We start from the raw sequence: 25,895 nt of genomic DNA, 5'->3' as shown, positions 1-25,895 counted from the left end.
TTATGTACAAATCACTTTTGACGGATGTTGCAAATGACATTTTACTTTTAGATCTCTAAAGAATTTTAATTATTCAAAGGTTTATTTCCAATTAAAAAATTCTATATTAAAACGTTAGAATTTATTTTTAAAAATTGTCAAAAAAAAAAAAAAAAAAAAAAAAAAAAAACTCGAGAATTATTACAAGCAATTACATAAAACGGCTTAGTATCAATGACAGCTCTTAAACCTAAAGAGTCATCAATCTGTCATCAAATCCCACGAGCGGCCTAACAAAGAGCTGCTCTCCTGCCAACAAAAAGTTAATTCCCCGAATAAAAAAAGAGAAACAGATCGTTTAAATTTAAAAATTCAAAATTGCGACTCCCACGATCCACGGAATAATTCGTGGGTGATCTCAATGAATAGATGAAGAAGAATATATAGAAGTAAACTCCTCCTACTACTTGATCTTCACGGTCCAACCGACCACCGGACAACTCTATTACCTTTTACTTTGGATTTCTCAGATAAATCACTGGGTCACCGTGACGAAAAGAGGACTAGTCAAATGAAATAAACGTAGCTAAGAACGGATATACACTGAAGAAAGGAGAATAAATAACTATCCAGTCATTATTTATGTTCACGGGGCGATACTAATTTCCGATTTACTTTTTCTTTGTCTTCCTGCCTGGCAAAATTTTCATTTTACGCTCAATTCAATTCCAAGCTTGCATTTTTTCTCTAAATTTTGTGTTAATCTTTTTAATTGAATTCTTTGATTTTTGTTTTTTGAGATTTTTTTGGGGAATTAAATTTTTTTTAGAAAAATCAATTAATTTACCTTGAAGTAGACATTTCAACAAACAAAATGAGCTATAACAAGTTTACTCTCGACCACGGGAACAGTTTTAAAAAAAATGTTAAAAATTTTAAAGAGTAAAATTTACCGAAAAATGACATTTTTTTTAAGTAACTTTTGTTTTTTGGAATTTTTTTGGGAAAAAAAATTTTTTTGAGGAAAATAAATGAATGTACTTTAAACTAGACACTTTTACGAATAAAATGAGCTATAGCAAAAGTATTTTTGACCTCGGAAACAACTAAGAAAAAATTGTTGAATTTTGAAAATTTCATTTTTTTTCCGAAATTTCGATTTTTTTTTAAAGTAACTTATTTATTTTAAGATTTTTTTAATGAAAAAAATTTTTTTTAGAAAAATCAATGAATCTATCTCAAAGTAGACATTTCAACGGATAAAATGAGCTATGGAAAGTTTAGTTTCGACCACGGGAACAATTTAAAAAATGACGTTAAAGTTCTAAAAATCAAGATTTACTAAAAAAATGATATTTTTATTAAATTTATGAAAAATTTGATAAGGACCCTCCTTATCAAGGATTATATTTCCTACAAAATACGTCTCTTGACCGAGAATTTTAAGTTCTAAATTTTCGACTAAAATTCATTTAATATTTTTAAAAATCTCCAGCCCCCCGTAGAGCGGACCGGTAACACTATTCTCCAGTTGTAATAGAAATGTATGGTGATTATTAGTTACCGTCTACCGGTTGATGAGCAGGAAGCTTCTTACAAATTGGAACCGAGCTAAAAGAAGAAGAAAAGATTCGGTAGTTCTGCAAAATATGAAGAATGCGGTGAAAAAGTTGCCAATTAAAATAACGAGTTGGGTGAAGAAGGTTGAAGTAAAAAAGCGGTGCTGTAAGTAGTAAAAATAATGAATATATGTACTTCTAATGCTGATAATGTGTTGGGATATAAGACAAGAAGGATCGCAGATACCTGGGAAATTAAGAGGATAAATAAAACCGGACAAAGCGGCATTAAAATATTTAGAGTCTCTCTCTCTCTTTCTATCTCTGGCTCTCCTGATGGTGAGAGCGTTTCAATTGAAATGAAAGAGGTACTACTTATACTGGATATCTTCTGCCGGACAGTTTTAGTTAGGAAGTAAAAAATATAAGGTATGCCGCTTGCTAAGCGATTTAAATTGATTAAACAGGGAGGATAGAATGCGAGATGTTTTTCCCAGAGAAACCTGCTAATTCCTTTTTTTTGCCAATCCGTTAAGAAATTCACCGAGAACGGGGATGACCATTTCAAGGCTAAGGAGCATTTTATGACCCGGCATATTGCCATTCCGAATTGGGTCCAATGGGAAAAAATTTGGAGCACGGCCTTAATTAGGAGGTATGAATTATTCAGGGTGTCCAGGAATAAGTGCTTCCAGGAATCGGGTTTTTTGTTAAACTTTCTGAAGGACGTCGTTGATCCTTTTTTAGGATTTTTTTTAGGAAATCAGGTATCGTTTTTGAGATTTTTTCGTGAGTTCGTAAGTTTATACTCTGGTGAAGATAATGGTGTGTAAAAAGTTTACTTTCGTCGTCGGAATCATAAAAAAAAAATCCTATTTAAGTTGCAAAAGTATTTTTTTGCAGAAAATCTAGGTTTTTTTTTTTTAGTTTTTTAGGATTTTTTTGGATAATTTAAGTATTTTTTTTGAAATATTTTGGTAGATACTTCAAGCTTACACTCTGACGAGTAAAATGGTGTATAATAAGTTGACTTTTGTTCGTAGGATCCTCAAAAAAATCCCATTTTAAGTTTTAAAAGTCTTTCTTTTTGGAAAATCGTGCTTTTTCAAAGTTTTTTAGGATTTTTTCTACGAAATAAATTTTTTTCTATAAAAATTATTGATCGTACCTTGAAGTAGACAATCTAAGGAATAAAATGACCTATATATCGATACAGAGAAAAAAAAACAGATGCCTGAAAAACGGCGCCCCCGCCAGGTGCCTAGGAAAATTTTTCCACTCCACCTGTTAACTACATTCCAACGACTAAAAAACGAATGTAAGCATAACAGAAAAACTAAAACTAGGAAGAGTTCAATTCCCGAAGTAAAGAAAGAGAAGTAATCGGTGGCGTCAATGCCGATCTTATCAGATCGACCGTACTGGGTATCCTTTTAATTAGTCCCGGCAAAGTATAAACGTCGCTCTTGGACGATCAGTTAACCGCAAAGTGTTTCACCTGGGTGATAAACCAGCGTATCGTCGTAATAACGAGCATTTGTTGAGTTGAGGTTTTCTCCTCGCACACCTCACTCATATAAATATTCTAAGACCATACCGATCGAATTGTGGGGCATCAAGGCTTACGATAAATTAGTGGCTTTTAATCAATGTGTGCCTGTAATTAATTCCAACAACCAAAATAATAAATTACTCGACAATAATGAACAAGAGACTCAAAAAATGTCATTGCAAGGCTGGCTCCTGGACGTCCATCGATGGGCGGGAGCCATGAACCATCAGCCGGCTTTACATAAATATTCTTCAACTCCAATTAGTGGAGATGACAAACTCAATAACCGGATTTTGAAAACACTTTATAACGTTTTATAACTCAAGATAAGTTGATCTCGTAAACAACTTTGTATATTCAATTGATAGTTATTAATTTACTTTTTGATTGGATTTTTTATTTATTAATCGGCTCCAGCTTGTAATTTCAGTCATTTGCTTTTAATTATTCGACTGGTCTTTTTTGGAATGCCCACTTGCTGCCTAATGACGCCAATTTTGGCCAACGATCAAAACTTTCGAGAACAATTATTAGGTTTCTTATTTTTCAGAACTTTGTCTTGAAGAAATAGTGTGACATGTTGTAGATTATTTTACTCATCAGATTGTCTACTTTGAGTTACCATTGAGGGTTTTATAAAAAAAAAAAAATTTATTTCATCGAAAAAATCCTAAAAAAACACTCCAATTCTTGCAAATTTACACCGAGTGCGTCCCTCTGAATATTTCAGCAAGATCTAAGATGTTTTTTTGTGGCGAGATAGGGATCAGCTTGTTATATTAACTCGGTATTTGCCGGACTGTAAGTTCTGGAGTAATTGTGGTTATTCCCAGTGTCACGGAGTAAGAAAGAGGTGCCCGCTGTCCAGTTACCGGAGCAGCTGAGAGAGACTAAGAACGCGTTTGGCATAAAATAGTGGCGAGGTCAAGAGTCTGAGGTTTTGAACGTGTGATCGGAAGATACGTGGTCCTAAGAACTAAAACCGTCAGATCCGTCAGAGTGTGTATTGTCTGTTGTGTGTTGAGGTTTACTACCATCATCAACCATTAATGTATCCTGTCACGACGACAAGTCATGATCATCGAGATAAAAACGGTATTCTGGTGATGGTGACTCAGGGCGTGAAATTAAACCGAGACACATCCACTCGTGACGGATGAGTTCAGACTCTATGGTTGATGCCTGATGCTCATGCAGGTGGTCTTTGTCGCGGTCACGTGACTATCAATAAAACCGCCTGCTCTGAGAAATATTTTCGTTTTTTTTTGGTTTTTTTTGTTTTTTTTTCTCAAAGCAACTAAAGTCAAGTGCTCTCAAAGATTCAGATAACCAGCTGGCTCGGTTATTGCGGATGAGCTTCTGCTCACAAGCGCCGACAATGAATGCTAAGCTAAATAAGAACAAAAGTGTACAAACCTTCGAAAGTGGCTTGTGTTTGTTTAACGGATTAAACGTATTTATCAAGGATCGAGGATTCTGTTATGACATGGCTATCTGTTTGGCTAGTCCTCGAGTTCAAACTCGAGTCTCGGGAAGAACCGGCAGGTGTCAAGATCTAAATTATCATTTTTCACCTCGAGGATCCACAGAACAGGCATAAGCTTTTAGCATTATACTTTTAGCAACGTCCAGCTCCAGGCCGTTGTCAGTATCTTTGGGATCTAGGAGCAGCCCAGGTATGTGTGGGAGAACTCGATGCATAAAGATCTCAGTAGGGTCCTGACACTGGAGTAGGTGGCGAAAATCTTAGCACTGGCGCCTCAAGATATATTGCCCGGCGCCTTATTGCCTTTGCCCTCGCAACTGGGCTTCCAGAGGTTTTAGCCATTTTGTAGGTTTGTCTTTAACGACTGGTTATTTATTGGCTAAAATAATCGATTTGATTTAGAGGCTTGGGTTTGATTTAGTTTATTAATTCTTAAATTTTTTTTTTTTAAAAGAATAATTGATACTCTTTTGATCGAACAGAATCTACAACAAAAACTTCAGTAGGTACTTTTAACACCCTCTAATTCCCTTTCACTAAAAGAGCAAGCCAATTCCCACAATGAAAGTCGAAAAGTAAACAACTCAAACGTATCCCATGGTGGAGATGGGAGATAGCGCCTAATACACTTTTAACGTAGGTTATTAATAAGCTACGGGTGATGGCTGACGGCTGATGTATGGGAGGTCTATTCATGAGATCTACCACGCCTCCCTATCTAGGAACCACATCTAACACTTAACTTGACACAATCATAATCCAATATCTGTCTAATTCGTAGGGTTTTAAATTGAGAAGGATCCATCGAGAGATCCGGTATTGTTTGTTAATTTCCATAATTACCCTCATGAATAGATCATACAGATCATTATGATAGATCACCATCTTATAACGTTGAATTTGTCAGCAGGTTGTTGAATTGCACTTGAATACATAATCCAGATATTTGAATTTAAAAGCCAAGTAGTGTCATCTTTATGTTAATCTTGATTCGTGGGACGGTGATGTCCTTATATTAGCTCAACTAGAAGGCAGGTACTTCTAAACTGAAGGAGGCGGTCTGACCCGGCTTATTATGCCACCCTATCGCTTCGTCATTCATCTAATGCTCATATTTATGGACACCTTTATTGAATATAATAATAATAATAATAATAATAGTGGTGGTTGTTGTCCGGCAAGCCAGAGCCTTTTCTCCATTCTGATAATTTATGTACACATGTGGTATTCGTGTGGTGTCTGTGTCCTTTGGCTTAATCTCTGGACTCGGCTGCATATTGATATCCGATAATGCCGAGTAATTTTCCTATCCTACCTTTATTATCATTTTTACATTACTTTTTTGCCAAGCCACAACGCCTTTTTGTTGGTGGTCATTAAATTACCTATTTTATTGACGCAACAGAGAAAGGTTTCGCTGATTTCAATGAGGATTATTAGTTATATTTCCTGATAAATATTAGAGTACCAACAGAGGAAGTTGCTTATTTATATCACTATTATTTATCATGATTCTGGGGTTTTTTTTTTTTTTTTTTTTTTTTGTTTTTGTTTTTGTTTTTGCGAAACTCTAAGCTGACTTCTATGATATTATATTGCCTTTAAATTAGTTCAATACCTCTCTTTATTTGTCATTAAATAAATTCCCCAAAGACTATTATTTAAAATAATACCCTTTGATAGGATCTAGTGATTGTAATCGAGTCTGTTTATACGAGTATTTATTAATTGCCGTGAATAATGCCTGTTTATTATATTTTGATGTTATTTATGAAACACGAGCAAGAATTTATACTTTCTGTTTAAGCGAACGCCGTTAGATACTGATCGATAAGTATAAGTGCTATTAGTTTTGATCAGTTTTTTAGGATTTTTTTTGATAAATCAGGTACTTTTTTTAAATATTTTGGTAGATACTTCAAGCTTACACTTTGACGAGTAAAATGGTGTATAATAAGTTGACTTTTGTTCGTAGAATCCTCAAAAAAAATCCCATTTTAAGTTTTAAAAGTCTTTCTTTTCGAAAAATCGTGTTTTTTCAAAGTTTTTTAGGATTTTTTCTGCGAAATAAATTTTTTTCTATAAAAATTATTACTCGAAGCTTAAAATAAATACTCTAGTAAGTAAAATGGCCTATTTAAATCGACTTTTCGCAAAGGGTTCGTCTCAAAATAATTAAAATTAATTATTTAGTATTTTTCCTGCCAATTAAAAAAAAAAAAAGGAGATCACTTCTCTCAGAAAGAACTCTGAGTGGAGTTTCTGGTGATATGTAGTCAAGTGATGAAGGGCGAGATGAGGTCGGTTGAATTTCTCCGAAGCATGAAAATTGCAGCGATTACACGAGGACCCGAGGCGAGATATTTGCATTGGAATGCACTTGGGGGCTGGTGCCGAAACTCAGCTCCACGTGAGATAATCTACAGGGTGTCCTGTAGATGCAACGTGAGAACTTTAAATTACTCATCATCATCATTATCATCATCATCAGGATTATTTAATTCAGCGGGATTAAGAGCTAAAAATGGCGTTGGCACTCAAAAGAGTCAATTAATGCCAGCGTCTGATGAATCTGGCGGCTTTGTCACGAAAGGTGAGTTATCACCGGTAATTATTCATCGTGCGTGCTGGACAGTCACGCCAAAGACAGTGACAAGAACAACATATCAGGGTAAATAGTCCAAGTATCTCGACGCCCTTTGGCGAAACTTGTCCGTAGGTTTGATATATGCGAGCAACAGCAAGTCGCTATTAATTATCTATCTGTCGATCAGATCATTCATTCATTCCTGCTCTGGCCACCATAATTCACGAGCAACCGGACAATGACACAACAAATATAAAAGGTGTAGAAAGATACGTGCTGGTTGATTTATAATGTTATGCTTAGATCCCCGGACCCAGAAGCTTTTGCCGTTTGTAATATTGTAATATTGATATTGCTATCGAATATGAGTGTAGGTATGTAATGCTGCCATTAAGCTAAGTAATATATAGCATTACGCTCCAAGTCAGAGGCATTGCCCGGCTAGATACTCTTTATCGGAACTTAAGTTCTGGTTCTGCCATTTCTGGATTGCTACAATAAAAATCCCCTCATTGAGTATCGGGATTATGCATCAAATTATACGATATTGCTTTCAAAGTGTGATTTACGGCGTGAAATTGTATAGATCATGTTCCACTACTCAGGCTCAATGCCCGTAATTGGGGAGGTGTAATGGTGCCCACTGGACAAATATTTTTGAAATTATTTATATTACCGTAAAAGCATGATTATAGACGCTCTATAGAATGTTTTTAAGGTAAATGTTTATTGTTTTTGATAAATTCTGAGTTTTTATGATTTTTTTTTTTTGTATTTCTACAACTGTAAAATGCTTTTGGTATAGATCATTTTGTTCGTTGAAATGTCTACTTTAAGGTAGTACAATTGATTTTTATGAAAAAAATTTTTTTCATCAAAAAAATCCTAAAAAACAAAAGTTACTTTTGAAAAAATTGAAATGGCATAAAAAAAAAATGACGTTTTTAAAATTGAATAATTTTTTTCTAAACGTTCTCGCGGTCTAAAATACTTTTATGATACGTTGTTTTGTTCGTTAAAATGTCTACTTCAAGGTAGTACCATTGATTTTTATGAAAAAAATTTTTTTCATCAAAAAAATCCTAAAAAATGAAAGTTACTTTCGGAAAAATTAAAATTACATTAAAAAGTGACGTTTTTAAAATTCAATAATTTTTTTATCAAACTTCTCGCGGTCTAAAATACTTTTATGATACGTCATTTTGTTTGTTTAAATGTCTATTTTGAGGTAGTACCATTGATTTTTACGAAAAAAATTTTTTTCATAGAAAAAATCCTAAAAAACTCTCAAAATTGCGATTTCTAGCAAAAAAAATTCACCAAATCTTTATTTATCATTACCGCAGTTAAAATTACTCGTGTCCAACGGACTCCGCAGCAACTGCTAGGAAATAGCGCGATAAAAAAAAGAATTCCCCGAAGCGTAAGGTGAATATAAGCCTTCGGATTATCATAGCTCGTGCATCTTTTCTTATTTAATATTAGATAAAAAGATGATGATTCATAGTAGATGGTAGATGGTGGTATCGCTCAACCGATGATAATGATAATGATAATACTAATGATGAAACTAGTAAGATCGTTGTTATTGTTGTATTCCGTTGTAAAAGGATCAAGCCCTTATCATTTATCTTCCTCTTTATTCCGTCGGCAGTGCATCATCGGATTTTTCCTTCAGCAATCCATTTATCAACAATATCAAGACCAACAACAGCAACAGCTGATGCATTGAAGCACCAGATCCACTGGAGGGATCTTTAATGGATCTTGATCCATGGAGTTTCTCGGGAAATATCATCAGCATCATCGTTTTATTGAACAAAGTGTCGAAAGCTCTGTAATTACTTGTTTTTATCGTGACTACTGGTTCTGTTCTCGCGTGAAATCAATGGCTGGATGATCAATGTCTTTCCCTTTCGACTTGTTGATTCTTTGGTTTTGGATCCCCAGACTGCTCATTAGGGTGATTGCTAGTACTCACGCACATTTTAACGCACGCGACCAATTCACCGCTTTGTCTCCTCAACTTATACTTTATTTTTCGCTTTGAATAAACTTTAAATAAAAAACTTTTAAATAAAGACCTTGGTAAGTCCCTGGGAACAGAACTTTCCACAAGATTGATGACTGATCCCGGATAATCTGGATTCATGCCGTGTCCACGGACTTTAATTTCTTCATCAGCCTTTTTGTTATCGCTATCTTTTCACTCGGTCTTTTCATAACTGCTGTTGTTATTATTGTCCTGAGACAATACCAACCGAGCTGTGGTTGCCCATCACTTCCTAAGACAGGTAATAAATTAGCTTGACATTCTTGGGGAATTTAGTCACCAGGTGAGCCGAGAAATGAATCTGAGAACTCTGAACCCTGTTCTGAGATAATACAAGGCTTAAACCCATTTTTGTTTCGATCACCAGTCATCGCGATTAATATACATCCATTATTTATAATCGTCTGCCACCGTCGTTATTACATTAACCTCGAGCTTCTAGGAAGTATGTTTAACAGTAGCATATCACGAAGCTATTATGTAAATTGAGGAAAGGTCATTATTTATTACTCGGTGATCAAATATATTGGTTTTACTGAAATTGGCTGGAAAGTAATGACTTTCAGGAAAATTTTAAATTGTTTAAGTAGAATCGCTTTTGTTTTGATTATAAGAAGACATTGGAGGAAGTTACTTTTGAAAAATTTGATATTATATTTTTAATTATTATAAAAAATATGATTTTACCAAAAAAATAAGATTTTTGTTAATTATAATTAGGATTTTTTTGATGAATCCGGCGACAAATATCTACTTATTATACACCATTTTACTCGTCAAAGTGTGTACCAAAAGACCTAATTAGAATCTTTCAAAAAATATTACAATTTCTATAAGAAAATCCTAAAAAACTAAAAAAAAAGTGTGATAAACAGGATTTTAAAAATAAATTTCTAATGATTTTAATATACTAATTAAATTAGCTATTTAAACGGGAGTTTCTCTCAGTATAATTATCTCTAAAACAAAGCTGTTGATTTAAAAATATTTCCAGGTGAAGTAATAGTGGCTAAAAAACAATTTTATTTATCGGACACCATGCGGCGAAAAATATCAATATATATGTATATCTTATATTACGTTAACTCGCTTAGCTAGCTCCAGGGTTTCGTCGGTGTTGATCATCTTTTACGAGGGTTTACAACGTGTTCATCAGACTGGGTGATGATGAGGCGAAGAAACAGCGTGAAACGAATTATCCGCCACTCATGATCGCTGACGTCTTCCCGCTAAAATCTTCACCAATTATTATCAAGTTTATATTGGAAATCACCGACACATTATCGCCCTGTTAACTTTATATTCAGTATTATGGTTATGATAAAATAAACAGCACCTCCTACGCTGATCTAATTGGCTAATATATTTCATAATAAAAATAGTATTTAGTTTTATGAACTCTTGAATTTTAATGGACGACAATTTTGTGTTTCAGAGTAGTTGGTGCGGTTGTCGTCGGGGCTGCGGTCTGTGGTCGCATCCCAGGACTCGCGAAAAGCCAGCGAGAGCAGTGCAGAAAAATGCCACATGTGATGCCCGCCGTCGGGGAAGGTGCTGAACTAGGGTTACGCGAATGTCGGTACCAGTTTCGACACCACAGGTGGAATTGTACTCATGTTGTCAATGACAGAATTTTTGGGCATGTCGTTGTTGTCGGTAAGTTTTTTATATAATTATTTTTTCAACAAAAAAAAATTTTAATAATATTAATAATTCATTTTTGCCTATCATTACAGTTTTTTTAACTTTCTTTGGTTTTTTAAGATTTTTTATTTTTTCAATAAAATAAATTTTTTTCAGAAAAATCAATTAATATACCTTAAAGTAGACATTTCAACGAATAAAATAAGCTATAACAAGTTGAATTTTGATATCGGGAAGTCAAAAAAATTAAAAGTTCAAAATAAGATAACTGAATTTTTGCCGATTATTAAAGTTTTCTTGAGTTTATTTGATTCTTTAGGATTTTTTAGGACATAAAAAAATCATTATTCTATACCTCATGGAGTATATGTAACAAAAGAATTAAAAAAACTAATAATAATAAAAATTAGTATGACGGAGGTGAAAATCCATTAGCAAGTGTTGTCAAAAGAAATATAAGTTTTTATATAAAATACCAATACGGTTACGGTACCGTCCAATTAATATTTATAATCGATGATCTGGAGGTTCGGATTTAAAAGAAAACAGGTTTTAAATATCTTACACGGTATACGGCGTTAAATAAAAAATATTTAGTGATAGTTTTTAGTAAAAGAGAAGAATCTAATAGAAGAGAAGAAGAACTGAACTGTCAACCCGGTTACGGTTGCGAGAAATAAAAAGCTATCTTTCAGAATATAAGTCACAATTCTCAGGATCAGAATGAAAATCAAGATCAAGATAAAGATGACTTTCTAGTGAAGGGTTAAATTTAAAGTTGGCTACAGAGAATTATATGAATAGAGCGGCTTAAAATCGCGTATAACATAAGACGTTATTTGGATACTTTTGTGTTAGTTGTATTGCTTCTGAAATAAAAGTAACATATAGTAACTTACACACATGCAACACCCACGGGCTGAATTAACGAGCGGAACGAGGTTGTTAGACGGTGTTAACACCTTTAAAACCGATGTTAAAGTTTAAATGTGTATAAAGTAAAGATTTAAGTAGCTGGAACTTAACTATTTTTATGCTTGTACACTAAACCGACAAAATATATTTAACACTTGTTATTGTCCTTTTGCGGTACCTTTGTTTTTACTCATACATCTTTTAATTTTTTTTTTTTTTTTATTTTTATTATCACCTCTTAATCGTCTTACCGTACTGAAAACGTATGCGAAAATCTCTTCAAGACACGACAAGATAATCCGTTTGCATAAATATTATTAACAGACTGTGTTTGTCACTCGAGTATTAACGGACTAGAATTATTGTGACTTACCGAGGGAATCCTAAGATTACACCGGATTATCCTAAAATATTTAATAATTGACTAGTAGTCACTATATGACTGCCGTGACTTGTGAACTATAAATAAATAAAATTTTACTTTATTAAATTTTATATATTATATATATTGAAAATGAAAATATATCAAAAATGCATGTGGGTACTCAAATGAAAGCTCTTGATGAGTGTAACCTCGGGATGAGCTTATATCTTTAAAACTGTCAATAATTAAAAAAGTACTGTACAATTTAACAAAAGATAAATGCTAAAAAAATTAGATTTTTTGGTACTAAACTTCATTTTTAAATAAACTATCCCCAAAAAACAAAAAAAAATCTCTTAAAAAGCGAGCCCATAAATCGAAACCCAAAAAAACGGTATCTATCAGCGCCACGGGGTTCCGCGATTAAAAGCAAGTATCGAATATCGTGAATTTGAGGTCTCCTCGTTACACCGGAGGAACAAATTAGCCTGGCGATAAACTCGACAGAGACAGATCGGTTCAGGGTTGATACAATTATCGCTAGCACTACCAACGCCTCTATCTCAATACTTAAATATTTATTTCCTATATTTTTTCACTTAATTATCCGCTCGGTTATTATTATGATCTCCGTGGGTGGAGGATCGGCCAATCGGTGTGGGCCAATCCAGTTATTCCGATTCTCCGTCCAAAATTTATATTTATATTTTTATTTAAGAATTTGAATTTATAAATTGATAAGCTCGGACATTAACACAAACCAGACATTAAATTCTCGGGACCGATAATATTTTAGGTGATGTCTAAATTCGATTTTCCAATTACTAAATTCTATGAATATTTAATTTGTTATAAATTACCGATTTTTAATTTATTAAAAAAAAAGATAAGTGGAAGTTAAAAATGAGCCAACACCGAAAATAAAAAAGACAGCTGCACGCGAGATTTATTATTATTTTTTTTTTTTTTAACTTTCCACCGCAGATGGACGGGCATAATTAAATTCACGATTCGCCGATAGAATTAATTTTGGCTGGGCGCCAGGAGCTTTGCGTAATGGATCTCTTAATTACTTCACTTCGTCGGAGTGATTAGATCGCATTAGTGAATATTAATTTAAAAAAGCAAACTAAAAAGTATAAAATAATTTAAAGGTCCTTCTAAAATTTTTTTTAGAAAAATCAATCAATGTACCTTAAAGTAGACATTTCAACGAACAAAACGACGTATCATAAAAGTATTTTAGACTGCGAGAACGTTTAGAAAAAAATTATTGAATTTTAAAAACATCATTTTTTATTATGCAATTTCAATTTTTTCGAAAGTAACTTTTGTTTTTTAGGATTTTTTTCATCAAAAAAATTTTTTTCGTAAAAATCAATGGTACAACCTTAAAGAAAACATTTCAACGAATAAAACGACGTATCATAAAAGTATTTTAAACCGCGAGAACCTTTAGAAAAAAATTATTGAATTCAAAAACGTCATTTTTTTTATGTAATTTCAATTTTTCCGAAAGTAACTTTCGTTTTTTAGGATTTTTTTCTTGATTCTTTTGAAAAAAAAAATTTTTTTCACAAAAATCAATGAACGTACCTTAAAGTAGACATTTTAACGAACAAAATGAGCTATAACAAGTTTAATTTCAACCCCAAGAAATTAAAAAAAAACCAAGTTCAAAAGACTCTAGGTTAAACAATATCTCTCAATAAAATATTTACAAAAATTAAATTAAAAGCGTGTTAAAAAAGAATAAAAAAAAATAGTACGAGGAACGGCATTTATAAAAGTAAAGTGAATTTATTGCCTGCTAATCGGTTAATTCAGAGGATTTAATTATCCGGCACAACAAATTTTTATTAACAACATTATTTATTATAATAAAGTTCTTGTAGGAAACAAATTATCAGGATAAATAAAATTAACTACTCAATCAAAGTTAACTCGTCCAATTAACGTTTTTTCGGTGTGGGCGATCGAATTTATTCTGTCCGGCTAAAAGGAATTAATGTTGGATGATATGAAAATAAATAAAATAAAAAAGGTATATGAAAAAGAGATTATATGACCGCTCGCAGAGGAGGTACACCAGTGAGGGCATTTAGCGAGGCATGTTGAATGAGACCGTTAATTTAACTAATTAAATTAGCGGCATGGACGTTACATTTTTTTTCAGCTTGTACATATTAATTTAACTTATTTTTATTTCGATAAAACTTGTTGCGAAGTTATTTTCTCAACAGTAAGGATTCTGATAACTTTCGCGGGGAAATCAACGTCACTCAAAATATTTAACAACGTAATCAAGGATGTTGTTAAGTTTCTAATGGTTCATTTATTAATAACTTTTTTTTTTTAATGAAAGTTTAAATAAAATTTAATAACAAGTTAAAATTTTTTCCAAAATTTGGAACCCAAATTTGATTTTTAGAATTTTAATATGATTTTTTTAATTGTTCCCGTGATCAAAACTAAACTTTTGATAGCTCATTTTATTTGTTGAAATGTTTACTTTAAAATCCATTCATTGATTTTTCTGAAAAAAATTTTATTCATTGAAAAAATCGTAAAAAATCAAAAAAACTCAAGAAAACTTTGATAATTGGCAAAAATTAAGTTATCGTATTTTCAACATATAATTTTTTCAACTTCTCGATATCAAAAACCAATTTTTTATAGCTCATTCTATTTGTTGAAATGGCTACTTTAAGGTACATTCATTAATTTATCTAAAAAAAATTTAATTCCCCAAAAAAATCCCAAAAAACGAATATAAAATTTCAAAAATGTCATTTTTCTGCCAAACTAACACTATAAACTTTCAAAATACTTTTTTAAAATATTCTAGCGGTCAAAAGTACTATCATTATACGTCATTTTATTCGTTGAAATGTCTACTTTAAGGTACATTCATTGGTTTTTCTAAAAAAAAAAAATTTTATTCCCCAAAAAAATCCCAAAAAACAATAATCACTTTGAAAAAATCAAAGAATTCAATTATAAGAAACCTTTTTTCCAACTAAAAATTGTCATACATTTTTTACGATGAATACAATTGTCAAAAATGTAAACTCGTAGTAATAACAATAATTCTTGAGAGTATCTTTGTTATAATTTGACTAATGGGAGCTAAAGTCTGGTTATTTGTCGGCAGAGTAGACACCAGCCATACACCGATGAATATTTACTCAAGTACAAGAGGATTTTGCGTGGGTGTTATTCAGAAGTTGGCTTTAGAATAGCGTGAAAGCGATCTGGCCCGTTTTATTTTAAGTTAAATAAAGATAATAGATAGAGGTAGATGGATTGTCGTTAACATAAAGGGAGATAAAGGGTAGCGTTTAATATTCTGGCAACATTGTTATATGTAAAGCGTACAATAAGTTATATCTACAATGGCAATAACATAAGTAACATTTATTAGAGTCCTTAATGTCAATTCCCGACGTATTTACGTCCCAAAGCGGATAGCAAAGACCGGTCGTTACATTTATCCGCGAGTTCGAGATTAAAATCGAAATTCTAATACAAGTCCGCTGACATTTCCGAGAATCAGATAATGAAACAATTAACCAATTACTGTAATTAAGACACCAGCATACTTAGCATTTGAACTCTCTTTGTTCTATCCCGAGGATCTTGTCAGTAAAAATAATTAAAAAAATTTTTTTTGTAAGTTGAAATTAAAAATTTTGCGACAAATCTATTTTATAAAATTCATATTTTGCATACGGTTGAAGATACGGAGAAATTGAAGGACTCTCTTTGTAGAGAATTAAATTTCCTACAAAAAAAAATTTTGATATCTTCAATAGTTTGTCCAAAAATTGCGATCAAAGTTTGATAAAAAAATTTTTATAGAATTTTTGTGATTTAATTTATGAAAAGTAATAAAATTTTATTGAAAATAGGAATTAAATTCTTAGAGATAAGTGCGCGAAGTATTAAATAGCCTGGCATGAATAAAATGAATAAAAATGAATTGCATTAATCATTATTAAAACGAAAGAGGTGATACCATTGAATATGAAATTGGCCAATTAAATAAAAAGTTATGACCGATTAATTCGAAATTGAAATGGTGATAATTGGATGGAAGGTTGACTTATTGGTTGCTAGCCCTTGAGGCGACTCACTAACTTATTTAATATTTAATAGTCGATAAATCGATGCACAACGAATCTTATACGCTGCGAAAAATTGAACCAAAAGAAAATAAATAAAAATATTAAGTGAATTAATAGAATGACATTCATCACGGCAATCTTATCCTTATTAAGACGTAAACAAGATGTCAATACACCAGAGGACAAAAATCTCGAATCTTATATATAGATCTATATATGTATATAATACCGCGGTCTCGATAATCGTTAAGTATAATTTCCCTGTCGTTCATGAGAACCGAGCGGTTAAACCCGCTAAGATTTATCTGATCGATGAAAATACGCGTGAGTTACGATCGATCGCATACATATAAATGCGGTATTTTATTTATTATTATTCTTCGCTTCTTTATTTATTTATTCCCTTTTTTTGTTTTGTTTACTTACGACGAGTCGAGCGTATAACGACCGAGAGTAAAAGCATGATTTGCAGGCCGTCATGGGGTCAACAGTTAATATTCTGTACTTTCTTCGTGATTACAACTTATTTTGGGTATATATAATCTCTTTATAACGTTAACTTGAGTTTGTAATTGTAATTATGTCAAAAAAAAAATTTTTTCACAAAAAAAAATCCTAAAAAACTAAAGATACTTTTTAAAATTCATAATTTCGAGCTGGTTATACTACTTTCGATTTTCAATCACGATTTTCAAATTGTTTTGTTGACTAAAACTACTTTTGTTATAGATCATTTTAATCGTTGAAATATCTTCTTTAAGGCGCTGCCATTGGTTTGTCTTAAAAAAATTTTTTTGATGAAAAAAATCCTAAAAAACAAAAGTTACTTTCGGAAAAATTAAAATTACATTAAAAAATGACGTTTTTATAAATTTATAAATTTTATAAATTTTTATTTATCTGGTAAAGAATTCTATCGAGGTGTAAGAACACCTGTTTATAGAACCAGTACAAAAATAACAATTTTACAATATATATATATATATACTTTTTACAAAATTTTAGTTAATAATACAATGCAAAGAGATAATAAGTACAAAAGTAATGAATTTATATAGAAAAAAATACAAAATTATGGAAAATTATCATAAAAGAAATATCCCATCAAATACTCGCATTACATTTTTATTTTTCCATTACATTTTAAAACATGTTAACCATTAAGGTTTCTTATCCAGTAACTTAATTTTTTTTTAACAATTTTTTACTACAGTTAATTGTTTTCATATCAGCAGGGAGTTTGTTATAATATTTAATTGCTACATAATTTTTGTAATTCAATAATTTTTTTTAAAACGTTCTTGTGGTCTAAAATACTTTTATGATACGTCGTTTTGTTCATTAAAATGTCTACTTCAAGGTAGTACCATTGATTTTTATGAAAAAAATTTTTTTCATAGAAAAAATTCTAAAAAATGAAAGTTCCTTTCGGAAAAATTAAAATTACATTGAAAAAATGACGTTTTTAAAATTCAATAATTTTTTTTAAAACGTTCTCGCGATCTAAAACACTTTTATGATACATCACTTTTGTTCGTTGAAATGTCTAGTTTAAGATAGTACCATTGATTTTAACAAAAAAATATTTTTTTCATCAAATAAATCCCAAAAAACTAAAGATACTCATTTGAACTGACAAATTTAAACTAAGATTACTTTTAATTTTCAATCTTTAGGACTAATATTTAGACAAAAATACCTTTTATCATAGATTATTCAGTCCATTTAAATGTCTTCTTTAAAACAGCACCAACTATTTAAAAAAAAAAAAAATTTTGTTGATACAAAAAATCTTAAGAAATGACAAAAAAACCGATCTTACAAACCCGCCTCAAGGAATTCGTTTTGAAATGGTGGCGAGCGCATACCATCCATACAAAGGTCCATTTACCCATATCTCTGGCTCAATGGCTACCGAACTGTCATTTAATTTGATTTACAATCCTCCCAAGGCAATTAATACCTCCTCTTTTTAGGTTTATCTCGTTAAGCAGCGGCCGTTGATGAGTTGCTTCTTGCAGAGGTTCTTGCGATCGCGGTTGAATATCTCGCCTTGATATGACTCGTATGACTCGTCTTTATCATTTAATTTATATACACACACACATATACACATACGGTCTTTTTATCTCCGTCACCCGAGGTCCTTGCTACACTAAGAAGATAAATAACCTAGAGTTATAGAGCCTCGACAAAATAATACACGTGCACCCTGTCCAGGGTTGATATACGCACGCATAAATCTATTCGTTTGATTGCTCTCTTATTTATTTATTTATTTAGCATACGCGTTTAAAACTAAGGAGAGTAATGTAATGAAATGTACACAATGTACAATACAATTCCGGTATTTATGTTCTTTTCATTTTACTTGTTCGATTATTTTTATTATTCTATATCAATGAGCATAAGCAAAACAAAACTAACCTAAAAGTTATTAACCCAAGGTTATGTCGGTGGAAATATATATTGCAAGTATAAATGTATATTCTATAGTACATAAATTGGCTGGATTGCGACACGAGGACGGACCAGATACTTATCTTCGAGTCGATAATAAATCAGGGATATCCAACGGATACGGATCTCCTGTTATCCGCTGATCAACGCGCTTTGTTATATCACTCATTAATTGCATGCCTTATGCGCGGAGAAAGTATTTTTAGTTTTTTAGGATTTTTTTGATGAAAAAAATTTTTTTCATTAAAATTAATGAAAGGTCCTTCAAGTAAATATCTTAACGAACAAAATGACCTATAATATAAGTATTATTCATCAACGAAACACTCTAATAATCCTAAATGAAAATAAAAAGTAGTCTAATTTGCTCGAAATCATCAATTTTGAAAAGTATCTTAAGTTTTTTGGGATTTTTTGGATGAAAAAAATTTTTTTCATCAAAATTAATAAATGGACCGTTAAGTAGACATCTTAACAAACAAAATGACCTATAATGAAAGTACTTTCCATCAGCAAAACACTCCAATAATTCTAAATGAAAATAAAAAATAGTCTAATTTGCTCGAAATCATCAATTTTGAAAAGTATCTTTAGTTTTTTAGGATTTTTTTAATGAAAAAAATTTTTTTCATTTAAACTATTGGTACTACCTTAAAGTAGACATTTCAGCGGACAAAATTATCTATAACAAAAGTACTTTCCATCAGCAAAACACTCCAATAATTTTAAATAAAAATGAAAAGTAGTCTAATTCACTCGAAATCATCAATTTTGAAAAGTATCTTTAGTTTTCTGGGATTTTTTTAATGAAAAAAATTTTTTTCATCAAATCTAATGAAAGCACCGTTAAGTAGACATCTTAACGAATAAAATGACATATAATAAAGGTATTTTTCATGTACAAAACACTCCAATAATCTTGATTGAAAATTAAAAGTAGTCTAGTTCCCCTTAAATCGTCAGTTTTGACAATTTAGCACAAGCAATTCTAAATAAAATTTCCTACGCAAATACTCAAATGTCAAATTTTCGATTTCAGGAAGCAGAGAAGCTGCTTTTACCTACGCGATAAGCTCCGCAGGCGTGACTTACGCAGTTACCGCAGCTTGTAGCCGCGGAAACATCACAGCTTGCGGCTGCGAGCCTACTGTAAGGTAAGTTATCAAATTATCAAATAGAATTGTTCAATCCTAATTCAAAAAATTTTCCAGGACCCGAAAAGCGTCTCCGCCTAGTGGATGGGAGTGGGGCGGCTGTTCTGCGGACGTAACCTACGGCATGAGGTAAGTTACAAAATTTTTTCTTCTTCCTAACCTAAACCACTTTTTTTTTCTTTTTTTTTTAACAATAACACAATTATTTGGAACAAATGTCTGAATAATCTAGGTTCGCGCGTAGGTTCCTCGACGCCCGGGAGGTGGAAGGCGATGCCAGGAGTCTGATGAATCTGCATAACAACAAGGCCGGAAGAAAGGTGAGTTTTAACGAAATAAATAAATAAATAAATCTTGTATGGTTATCGGCAAATCTAAAACACTCAACATTTATATTGTATTTTGCGCTTTGTATGGCAATGTTATGAGTCATTAATGACGATTCGCCACGATTTCCTTCAATTACACTGTAAATCGATCTCACGGATAATAACAGGTATACTAGTCTAACCGTATAACAGCCACTGGATATCTCTCAATCGAGATCGGTTACAAGTTGTACAACAACTTACAACTCACTCTATATTTACAATTCTTCTTGCTAATTCTCTAGAATGATAATGAAAAAGATTTTAATTTTATTCTTTTGCCGTTTTAATTTAAATAAAACCAACAAAGCTATTGTTAATTTTAATTCTCGATGAATGGACAGTAATTGGGTCTTTGTTTCAGATCGTTAAGGCCATGCTGCAAACGGAATGCAAATGTCACGGGGTGTCGGGTTCCTGCACAGTAAGAACTTGCTGGAGAACGTTGCCTAACTTCAGGCAAATTGGGGACGCTTTGATGAAGAAATACTACCGAGCAAGGCCTGTCATGGCTATCACCCCTCCATCGGCCCCTACTTTGACAATTCAGGTATAATTGCGAGTCAAAAAAATTTTTTTTGGCATTTAAATGATGTATTATTTAACAATATATCAATTTGTAGACTTTTAAATCACTTTTTTGTGTTTAAAACTGACCTTAGTGACTTTGGTAGCCATTTTGTTGACTTTGTTTCGTTTTTATACTCAAGTGGCGCTAGTTTAAAATTGGCGCGAAATTAAAGAATATTTAAAATTAAAATTTAGTGCTTAAAAAAAATTCTAGACTTTTTTTTTCGTAAAATATTAGTAATAAATTTAAAAGAGAATGTCGGGAATAATTTAAAATCTAGATGATTAAAACTACCATAAAAATTTAAATCCGCGTGGGAGTTGTTCATATCTGCGTATGTAAATACGTTTGCTAAGACAATAAATTGAGACCACGCATCCTGTTATTTCTTAATCTTTAACAAAATGAGAATAAAGAAAATAATTGAGAAGAAAAGAGCCTAACAATGGATTGATTTGTTTAAGAACTCGGATTATCTGGATCAATCATCGATAGAAGTGGTCCCTATTATGGGGAACGAGGCAAAGTCCCACGGGAAACCTAACGAGATTAGCTCCAATGGCAGGACAGATCGCAGATCTTTGAAGAAATCCGGAAACGGAAAACGAGCGCATCTAATTCTAAAGCGGACAAAAGTTAACAGTGGACCTGGGATCAGCCAAAAGAGGATTCCCAAAAGAAGCGAGCTCGTCTTTCTTCAGCCCTCGCCCAATTATTGCGAGCCGGACTTAACTCAAGGAAGTCTCGGCACCCAGGGGAGATCTTGCAATCGAACTAGCAAAGGTACCTTAACTTTTTTTTTGTTAAAGACTTAATCTACCCGAGACAAGAGTTAATCTTGTTTTACAATAAATTTTTAGATTTTAAACTCTCGATTGGTTGAATAGAGAATGTGATTTAATTTTCTTTTTCATGCTTAATTAAAGTTGTTGAGATAATTTAGTGGAAAATTTTTTATTTATTGATTGTTCGGGACTTTAAAGTAAAAATCTTATTTTTTACTAAAAATGTCTCTTATTTTTTAGGATTTTTTTTTATGAAAAAAATTTTTTTCCTTAAAATCATTGGTACTACCTTAAAGTAGACATTTCAACGAACAAAATGATCTATAACAAAAGTAGTTTTAATGAGCAAAACAATTTATAAATTGTAATTGATAATCGAAAGTTTGAAAAGAAAATTTTTATACGACCAATATTTCCGCCGTAAAATAAAAAATTCAACACGACTAATTATTAATGATTATTTTGAGATATCAAATGAATACAAGTTCTCTATTCTAGTTCATTTAATAAATAATATTTTTCCTAGGGACAGATGGATGCGATTTGATGTGCTGTGGACGAGGATACAACACCCACCAGTACACAAAAACCTGGCAGTGCAGATGCAAGTTCCATTGGTGCTGTCGCGTCTTTTGCGACACCTGTACAGAGCATACCGAGGAGTACACTTGCAAATAATCCAACCTAGCTTTCATAATTATAATATGTAACCTAGAAAATTATCAACGATAATTTTCTCATGACACGGCTGTACAATAATTGCGTTTGTTAATATAATCTTTATATTATATTCCTGGTAATAATTATTATTACTATTTTTTCTATGTACCTATAGTTTTAATTCGTAAATTAATGCAACTGTACTTATTAATATTATTTTATTATTTATTAATGCATATAATTTAAATTATACTCGGCTATGTAATGTGTAATTGTATTTCTCAGAAATAAATCACTTTTGTATGACAATGCCTGTGATTTTCTGTTTGTGTTTTGTAATGTGGGCCTCCACTTAAGCTAATCCTATTTGCAGGGTTTACTGGGTAATTTTTTTTTTTTTTTTTTTTTTTTTTTACTTTTAAGGAATTCAGCCGGGCGAGGGTTGTATTCTTATCTGGCGTTATTTTGTTAATCTGTTATTATTTTATGGATAAACAGTGTTTCTTTTTAAATTTTGTACTTATAAGTATATTTTTAGTTTTTAAAACTTAAGTAAATATTTTTAAATTTTTGCGGAAATATTTTTTTCTGGGATTTTTAAATTTACTTAAATATTTATTTTTTTTATTTTTTTTTTTTTTTTAAATATTAAATTTGATATTTAATTTTGTTTTAATAAAATTCTTAAAAATTTTCTTCATAAAAAATAAAAAATATTTTTTATAATTTATTTTAAAAATATTACCTCAAAAAAATAATCTAAATAAAAAAATAAAAAAATAAAAATCACATTCGCTTACCGACACCCCCACAGTCACTCATCGTTCATCTTCAATCACAGCATTCACTCTAAACTAAAAAGAGTTCAAGATCTTGGAGGCCTCCTGCTTGGCTTTTTGGTCGTCATCGTTCTTGGCAGGAAACTCCGCAGTCATCTTCAGGAACTTTACGGCCTCGTCCTTGCGATCCAATTTCAGGTAAGTCTTCCCCAAGAGCAGAAGATTGTGGCTGTAGAACAGCGGATCTGCTTTTTCAGCAGCCTCAAGGTACTGCAGTGCTTCTTCGAACGAGGAGTCCGGAACCTTTCCGAAAATTGCTGAGGCTATTTTTTTTTGGTACCATGCCAGATCTGCGACAGAGTAACACCAGTTGCCTAGCATGTACAACGTTGTTGCGTCGTTGGGGTTTAATTCACTTGCTGCCTGAAAATGCAATTATTATATTCAAAATTTAATTAAAATTATTTATTAAAATTTTTTAATAAAAAATTTTAATTAAATTAAATTAATTAATTATTAAAATATAAAAATTACCAGCATATGTTCCTTGACAACATTTAATGTTTTAATTTTTTCTTTCATCCCCTCATAATTAGTCTTACTGTCAATCAAAATCGCAGTCCATTTATGAACAGCCCAGTGTTTGTCATCTACAGCAGCAGCTTCAGTGATCAAATTAAAAGCGTCATAAATAAGTTTTTTAGCTTCAACATCACTAGCTGTCTTTGAAATATTATAGAGAGCTCGTGCAAGTCGCCATAGAACTTCAACGTCCTTTGAATCCTAAATAATTAAAAAAAAAATTGATTTTACATTTTTTTATAAACAATTTAATTTTTAAAGTTGAAGTGCAATACATACTCTGAGCTGATCCAAAATATCCCGCACTTTGCTATACTCCCGGTTTTCATACAACGCGTCAACTTTTGCGAATAAAGCATTCCTGGACTTGGCAGAGCTTATGTCCAGCTCATCTTTTTTTGCGAATCCCCAAAGTCCAAGAGATATTATTGGTATGGGCGCTGGAAGTTTTTTCACGGGAAAATATTTCTGGAATAATATAAAAAAAAAAAAAATAAATAATTAATTAATTTTATTAAAAATAATTATTTCCAACATTTAATTTTTTTATAAATAAAAAAATTACTTTAGAAAAGATGAACGGTAAGCCATTAAAAGAAATACGGGAGCTGTAAGATCTTGCAAGCCGAAAGATTCTTTGAAAAATCATTTTGTAATTATTTAATAATTAATTGTTGAAGTAAAATGTCAAAATCAACAAGTGAAAAGTGTGTATTATTATTTCTCAGATGTTTTGGTTGTAATTTTTGTGACAAGTGACTGGGCAGAAGCGGACTGAGAAATGAACTTACGCCGCCATCTTGTGCGCAGTGCGCAGTGGCGCTACAGTCATTTTTTGTAACTAACTGTTGGGAAGTTATCGACCGCGTAAATTTGAATTTTCAAACTTTTCAACTAACGATTAAAATGGTTCTCGGGATTAAAATTCAACTTGTTATAGCTCATTTTGTTCGTTAAAATGTCTACTTTAAGGTACGTCCATTGATTTTTATGAAAAAAATTTTTTTCATTGGAAAAATGCTAAAAAATTGAAGAAAGTTAAAAAAAAATGCAATAATAGGCAAAAATCATTTGTTTAAAATTTTTAACTTTTTATTTATCTAACTTCCAGATATCAAAATTCAATTTATTATAGCTCATTTTATCCGTTGATATGTCTACTTTAAGGTCTAGCCATTGGTTTTTATGAAAAAAATTTATTTCATTGGAAAAATCCTAAAAAATCAAATACACTAAAGAAAACTTTGAAAATTGTCAAAAATTGAGTTATCTTGTTTTCAACATTTAATTTTTTTAACTTCCCGATATCAAAATTTAACTCATTATAGCTCATTTTGTTTGTTGAAATGTCCTCTTTAAGGTACATTGATTGATTTTTCTAAAAAAAATTTATTTCATTGAAGAAATCCTAAAAAATCAAAGAAAGTTGAAAAAACTACAATTTTAGGCAAAAATCAATTTTTTTAATTTTCAACTTTTTATTTATCTAACTTTCAGCTATCGAAATTCAATTTGTTATAGCTTATTTTATTCGTTAAAGTGTCTACTTTAAGGTAAATTAATTGGTTTTTCTAAAAAAAATTTTCGTAGCACTATTCCTACACTTTACAATTTAAAAACAATTATAGTTTTAAAAAATAAAGTTGAGTTAGCTTTAAAACAAAATAAAATTTGTTTCTTTTTCCTAACAGTGAATAAAACAATTTAATTTTGCATAAAAAAAAGATAAATTTGCCGTTAAAGTTATTAATCTAAAACTAATCCGAGTCTTGTTGGGCAAAATGACCCATATATAGATGTACATAATAGATGAATAAAAAGAAGAATAGAACTACCTGCGCCGGGCCTCGACTCTTCTCTTCTATTCGGCATACGACTGCAGGCACATTGCGACAGCCTTGAGTAGGGTGGCTAGGTAGTTCTCTGGGGGGTGGTGGGAGGCCATTGAACGCGGAGGGTGAATTCGCGCACAAACGCTCTGCGGCGCATCTGAAGAGAGACGGAAAATCTTTCTGCAGCATCCGCCTGCTCGCTCTTATTCACGTGGCTCCTCAGGATAATATCACACTCTCTCTTCTCTGTATCACCACCGAGTCTACCTTCAGTGCTGGTAAAGTTCACCCCGAAGCCGGGTCACAATTTTTATCCTTTATATTTTGCCGTAATTATTTTATTTTCCCCACTCTTGCTCAATTATTTCCAAAATTAATTTCTTCTCTTCCAAACCCTTGAATAAAAAATTATTTTTCTTATTTTTTTATTTTATTTCA

The 25,895-nt window shown here is 31.7% G+C and overlaps 2 protein-coding genes across 8 annotated transcripts in view; one reads left to right on the top strand and one right to left on the bottom strand.

Annotated features, from left to right (window-relative positions):
- LOC141527951 (protein Wnt-2) overlaps positions 1-22,511 on the top strand; it is a 35,701-nt gene extending 13,190 nt beyond the window's left edge. For 3 of the 5 annotated variants that reach the window (XM_074243732.1, XM_074243728.1, XM_074243730.1), the window contains exons 2-8: positions 10,652-10,872; positions 19,766-19,880; positions 19,938-20,009; positions 20,113-20,200; positions 20,613-20,798; positions 21,284-21,602; positions 22,131-22,511. In XM_074243732.1, the coding sequence (XP_074099833.1) occupies positions 10,737-10,872; positions 19,766-19,880; positions 19,938-20,009; positions 20,113-20,200; positions 20,613-20,798; positions 21,284-21,602; positions 22,131-22,282 (1,068 nt within the window). In that variant the 5' untranslated portion in view covers positions 10,652-10,736 and the 3' untranslated portion in view covers positions 22,283-22,511. Of the gene's footprint in view, positions 1-1,686; positions 1,705-10,651; positions 10,873-19,765; positions 19,881-19,937; positions 20,010-20,112; positions 20,201-20,612; positions 20,799-21,283; positions 21,603-22,130 lie in introns of those variants that run through there. The other 2 variants (XM_074243731.1, XM_074243729.1) reach the window with 2 other exon arrangements.
- The window catches only part of LOC141527955 (regulator of microtubule dynamics protein 1), a 43,502-nt gene that overhangs the window by 13,997 nt on the left and 3,610 nt on the right, over positions 1-25,895 (bottom strand). Inside the window, exons 3-6 of one of the 3 annotated variants that reach the window (XR_012479270.1) lie at positions 25,461-25,852; positions 23,905-24,093; positions 23,578-23,826; positions 23,065-23,466 (exon numbers count right to left, since the gene is read on the bottom strand). Coding sequence is in view for 2 of the 3 variants with exons in the window: in XM_074243750.1 (XP_074099851.1) it covers positions 23,119-23,466; positions 23,578-23,826; positions 23,905-24,093; positions 25,461-25,646 (972 nt within the window). In the remaining variant the exon portion in view is untranslated. Of the gene's footprint in view, positions 1-22,651; positions 23,467-23,577; positions 23,827-23,904; positions 24,094-24,190; positions 24,399-25,460; positions 25,853-25,895 lie in introns of those variants that run through there. The other 2 variants (XM_074243750.1, XM_074243751.1) reach the window with 2 other exon arrangements.

The sequence above is a fragment of the Cotesia typhae genome, unplaced genomic scaffold (genome assembly GCF_013202065.1).
Source record: "Cotesia typhae breed Kobodo isofemale line unplaced genomic scaffold, CoteBio_Ctyphae contig_413, whole genome shotgun sequence".
Classification (NCBI taxonomy): Eukaryota; Metazoa; Arthropoda; class Insecta; order Hymenoptera; family Braconidae; genus Cotesia; species Cotesia typhae.
This window is presented reverse-complemented; position numbering and strand designations above follow the sequence as displayed.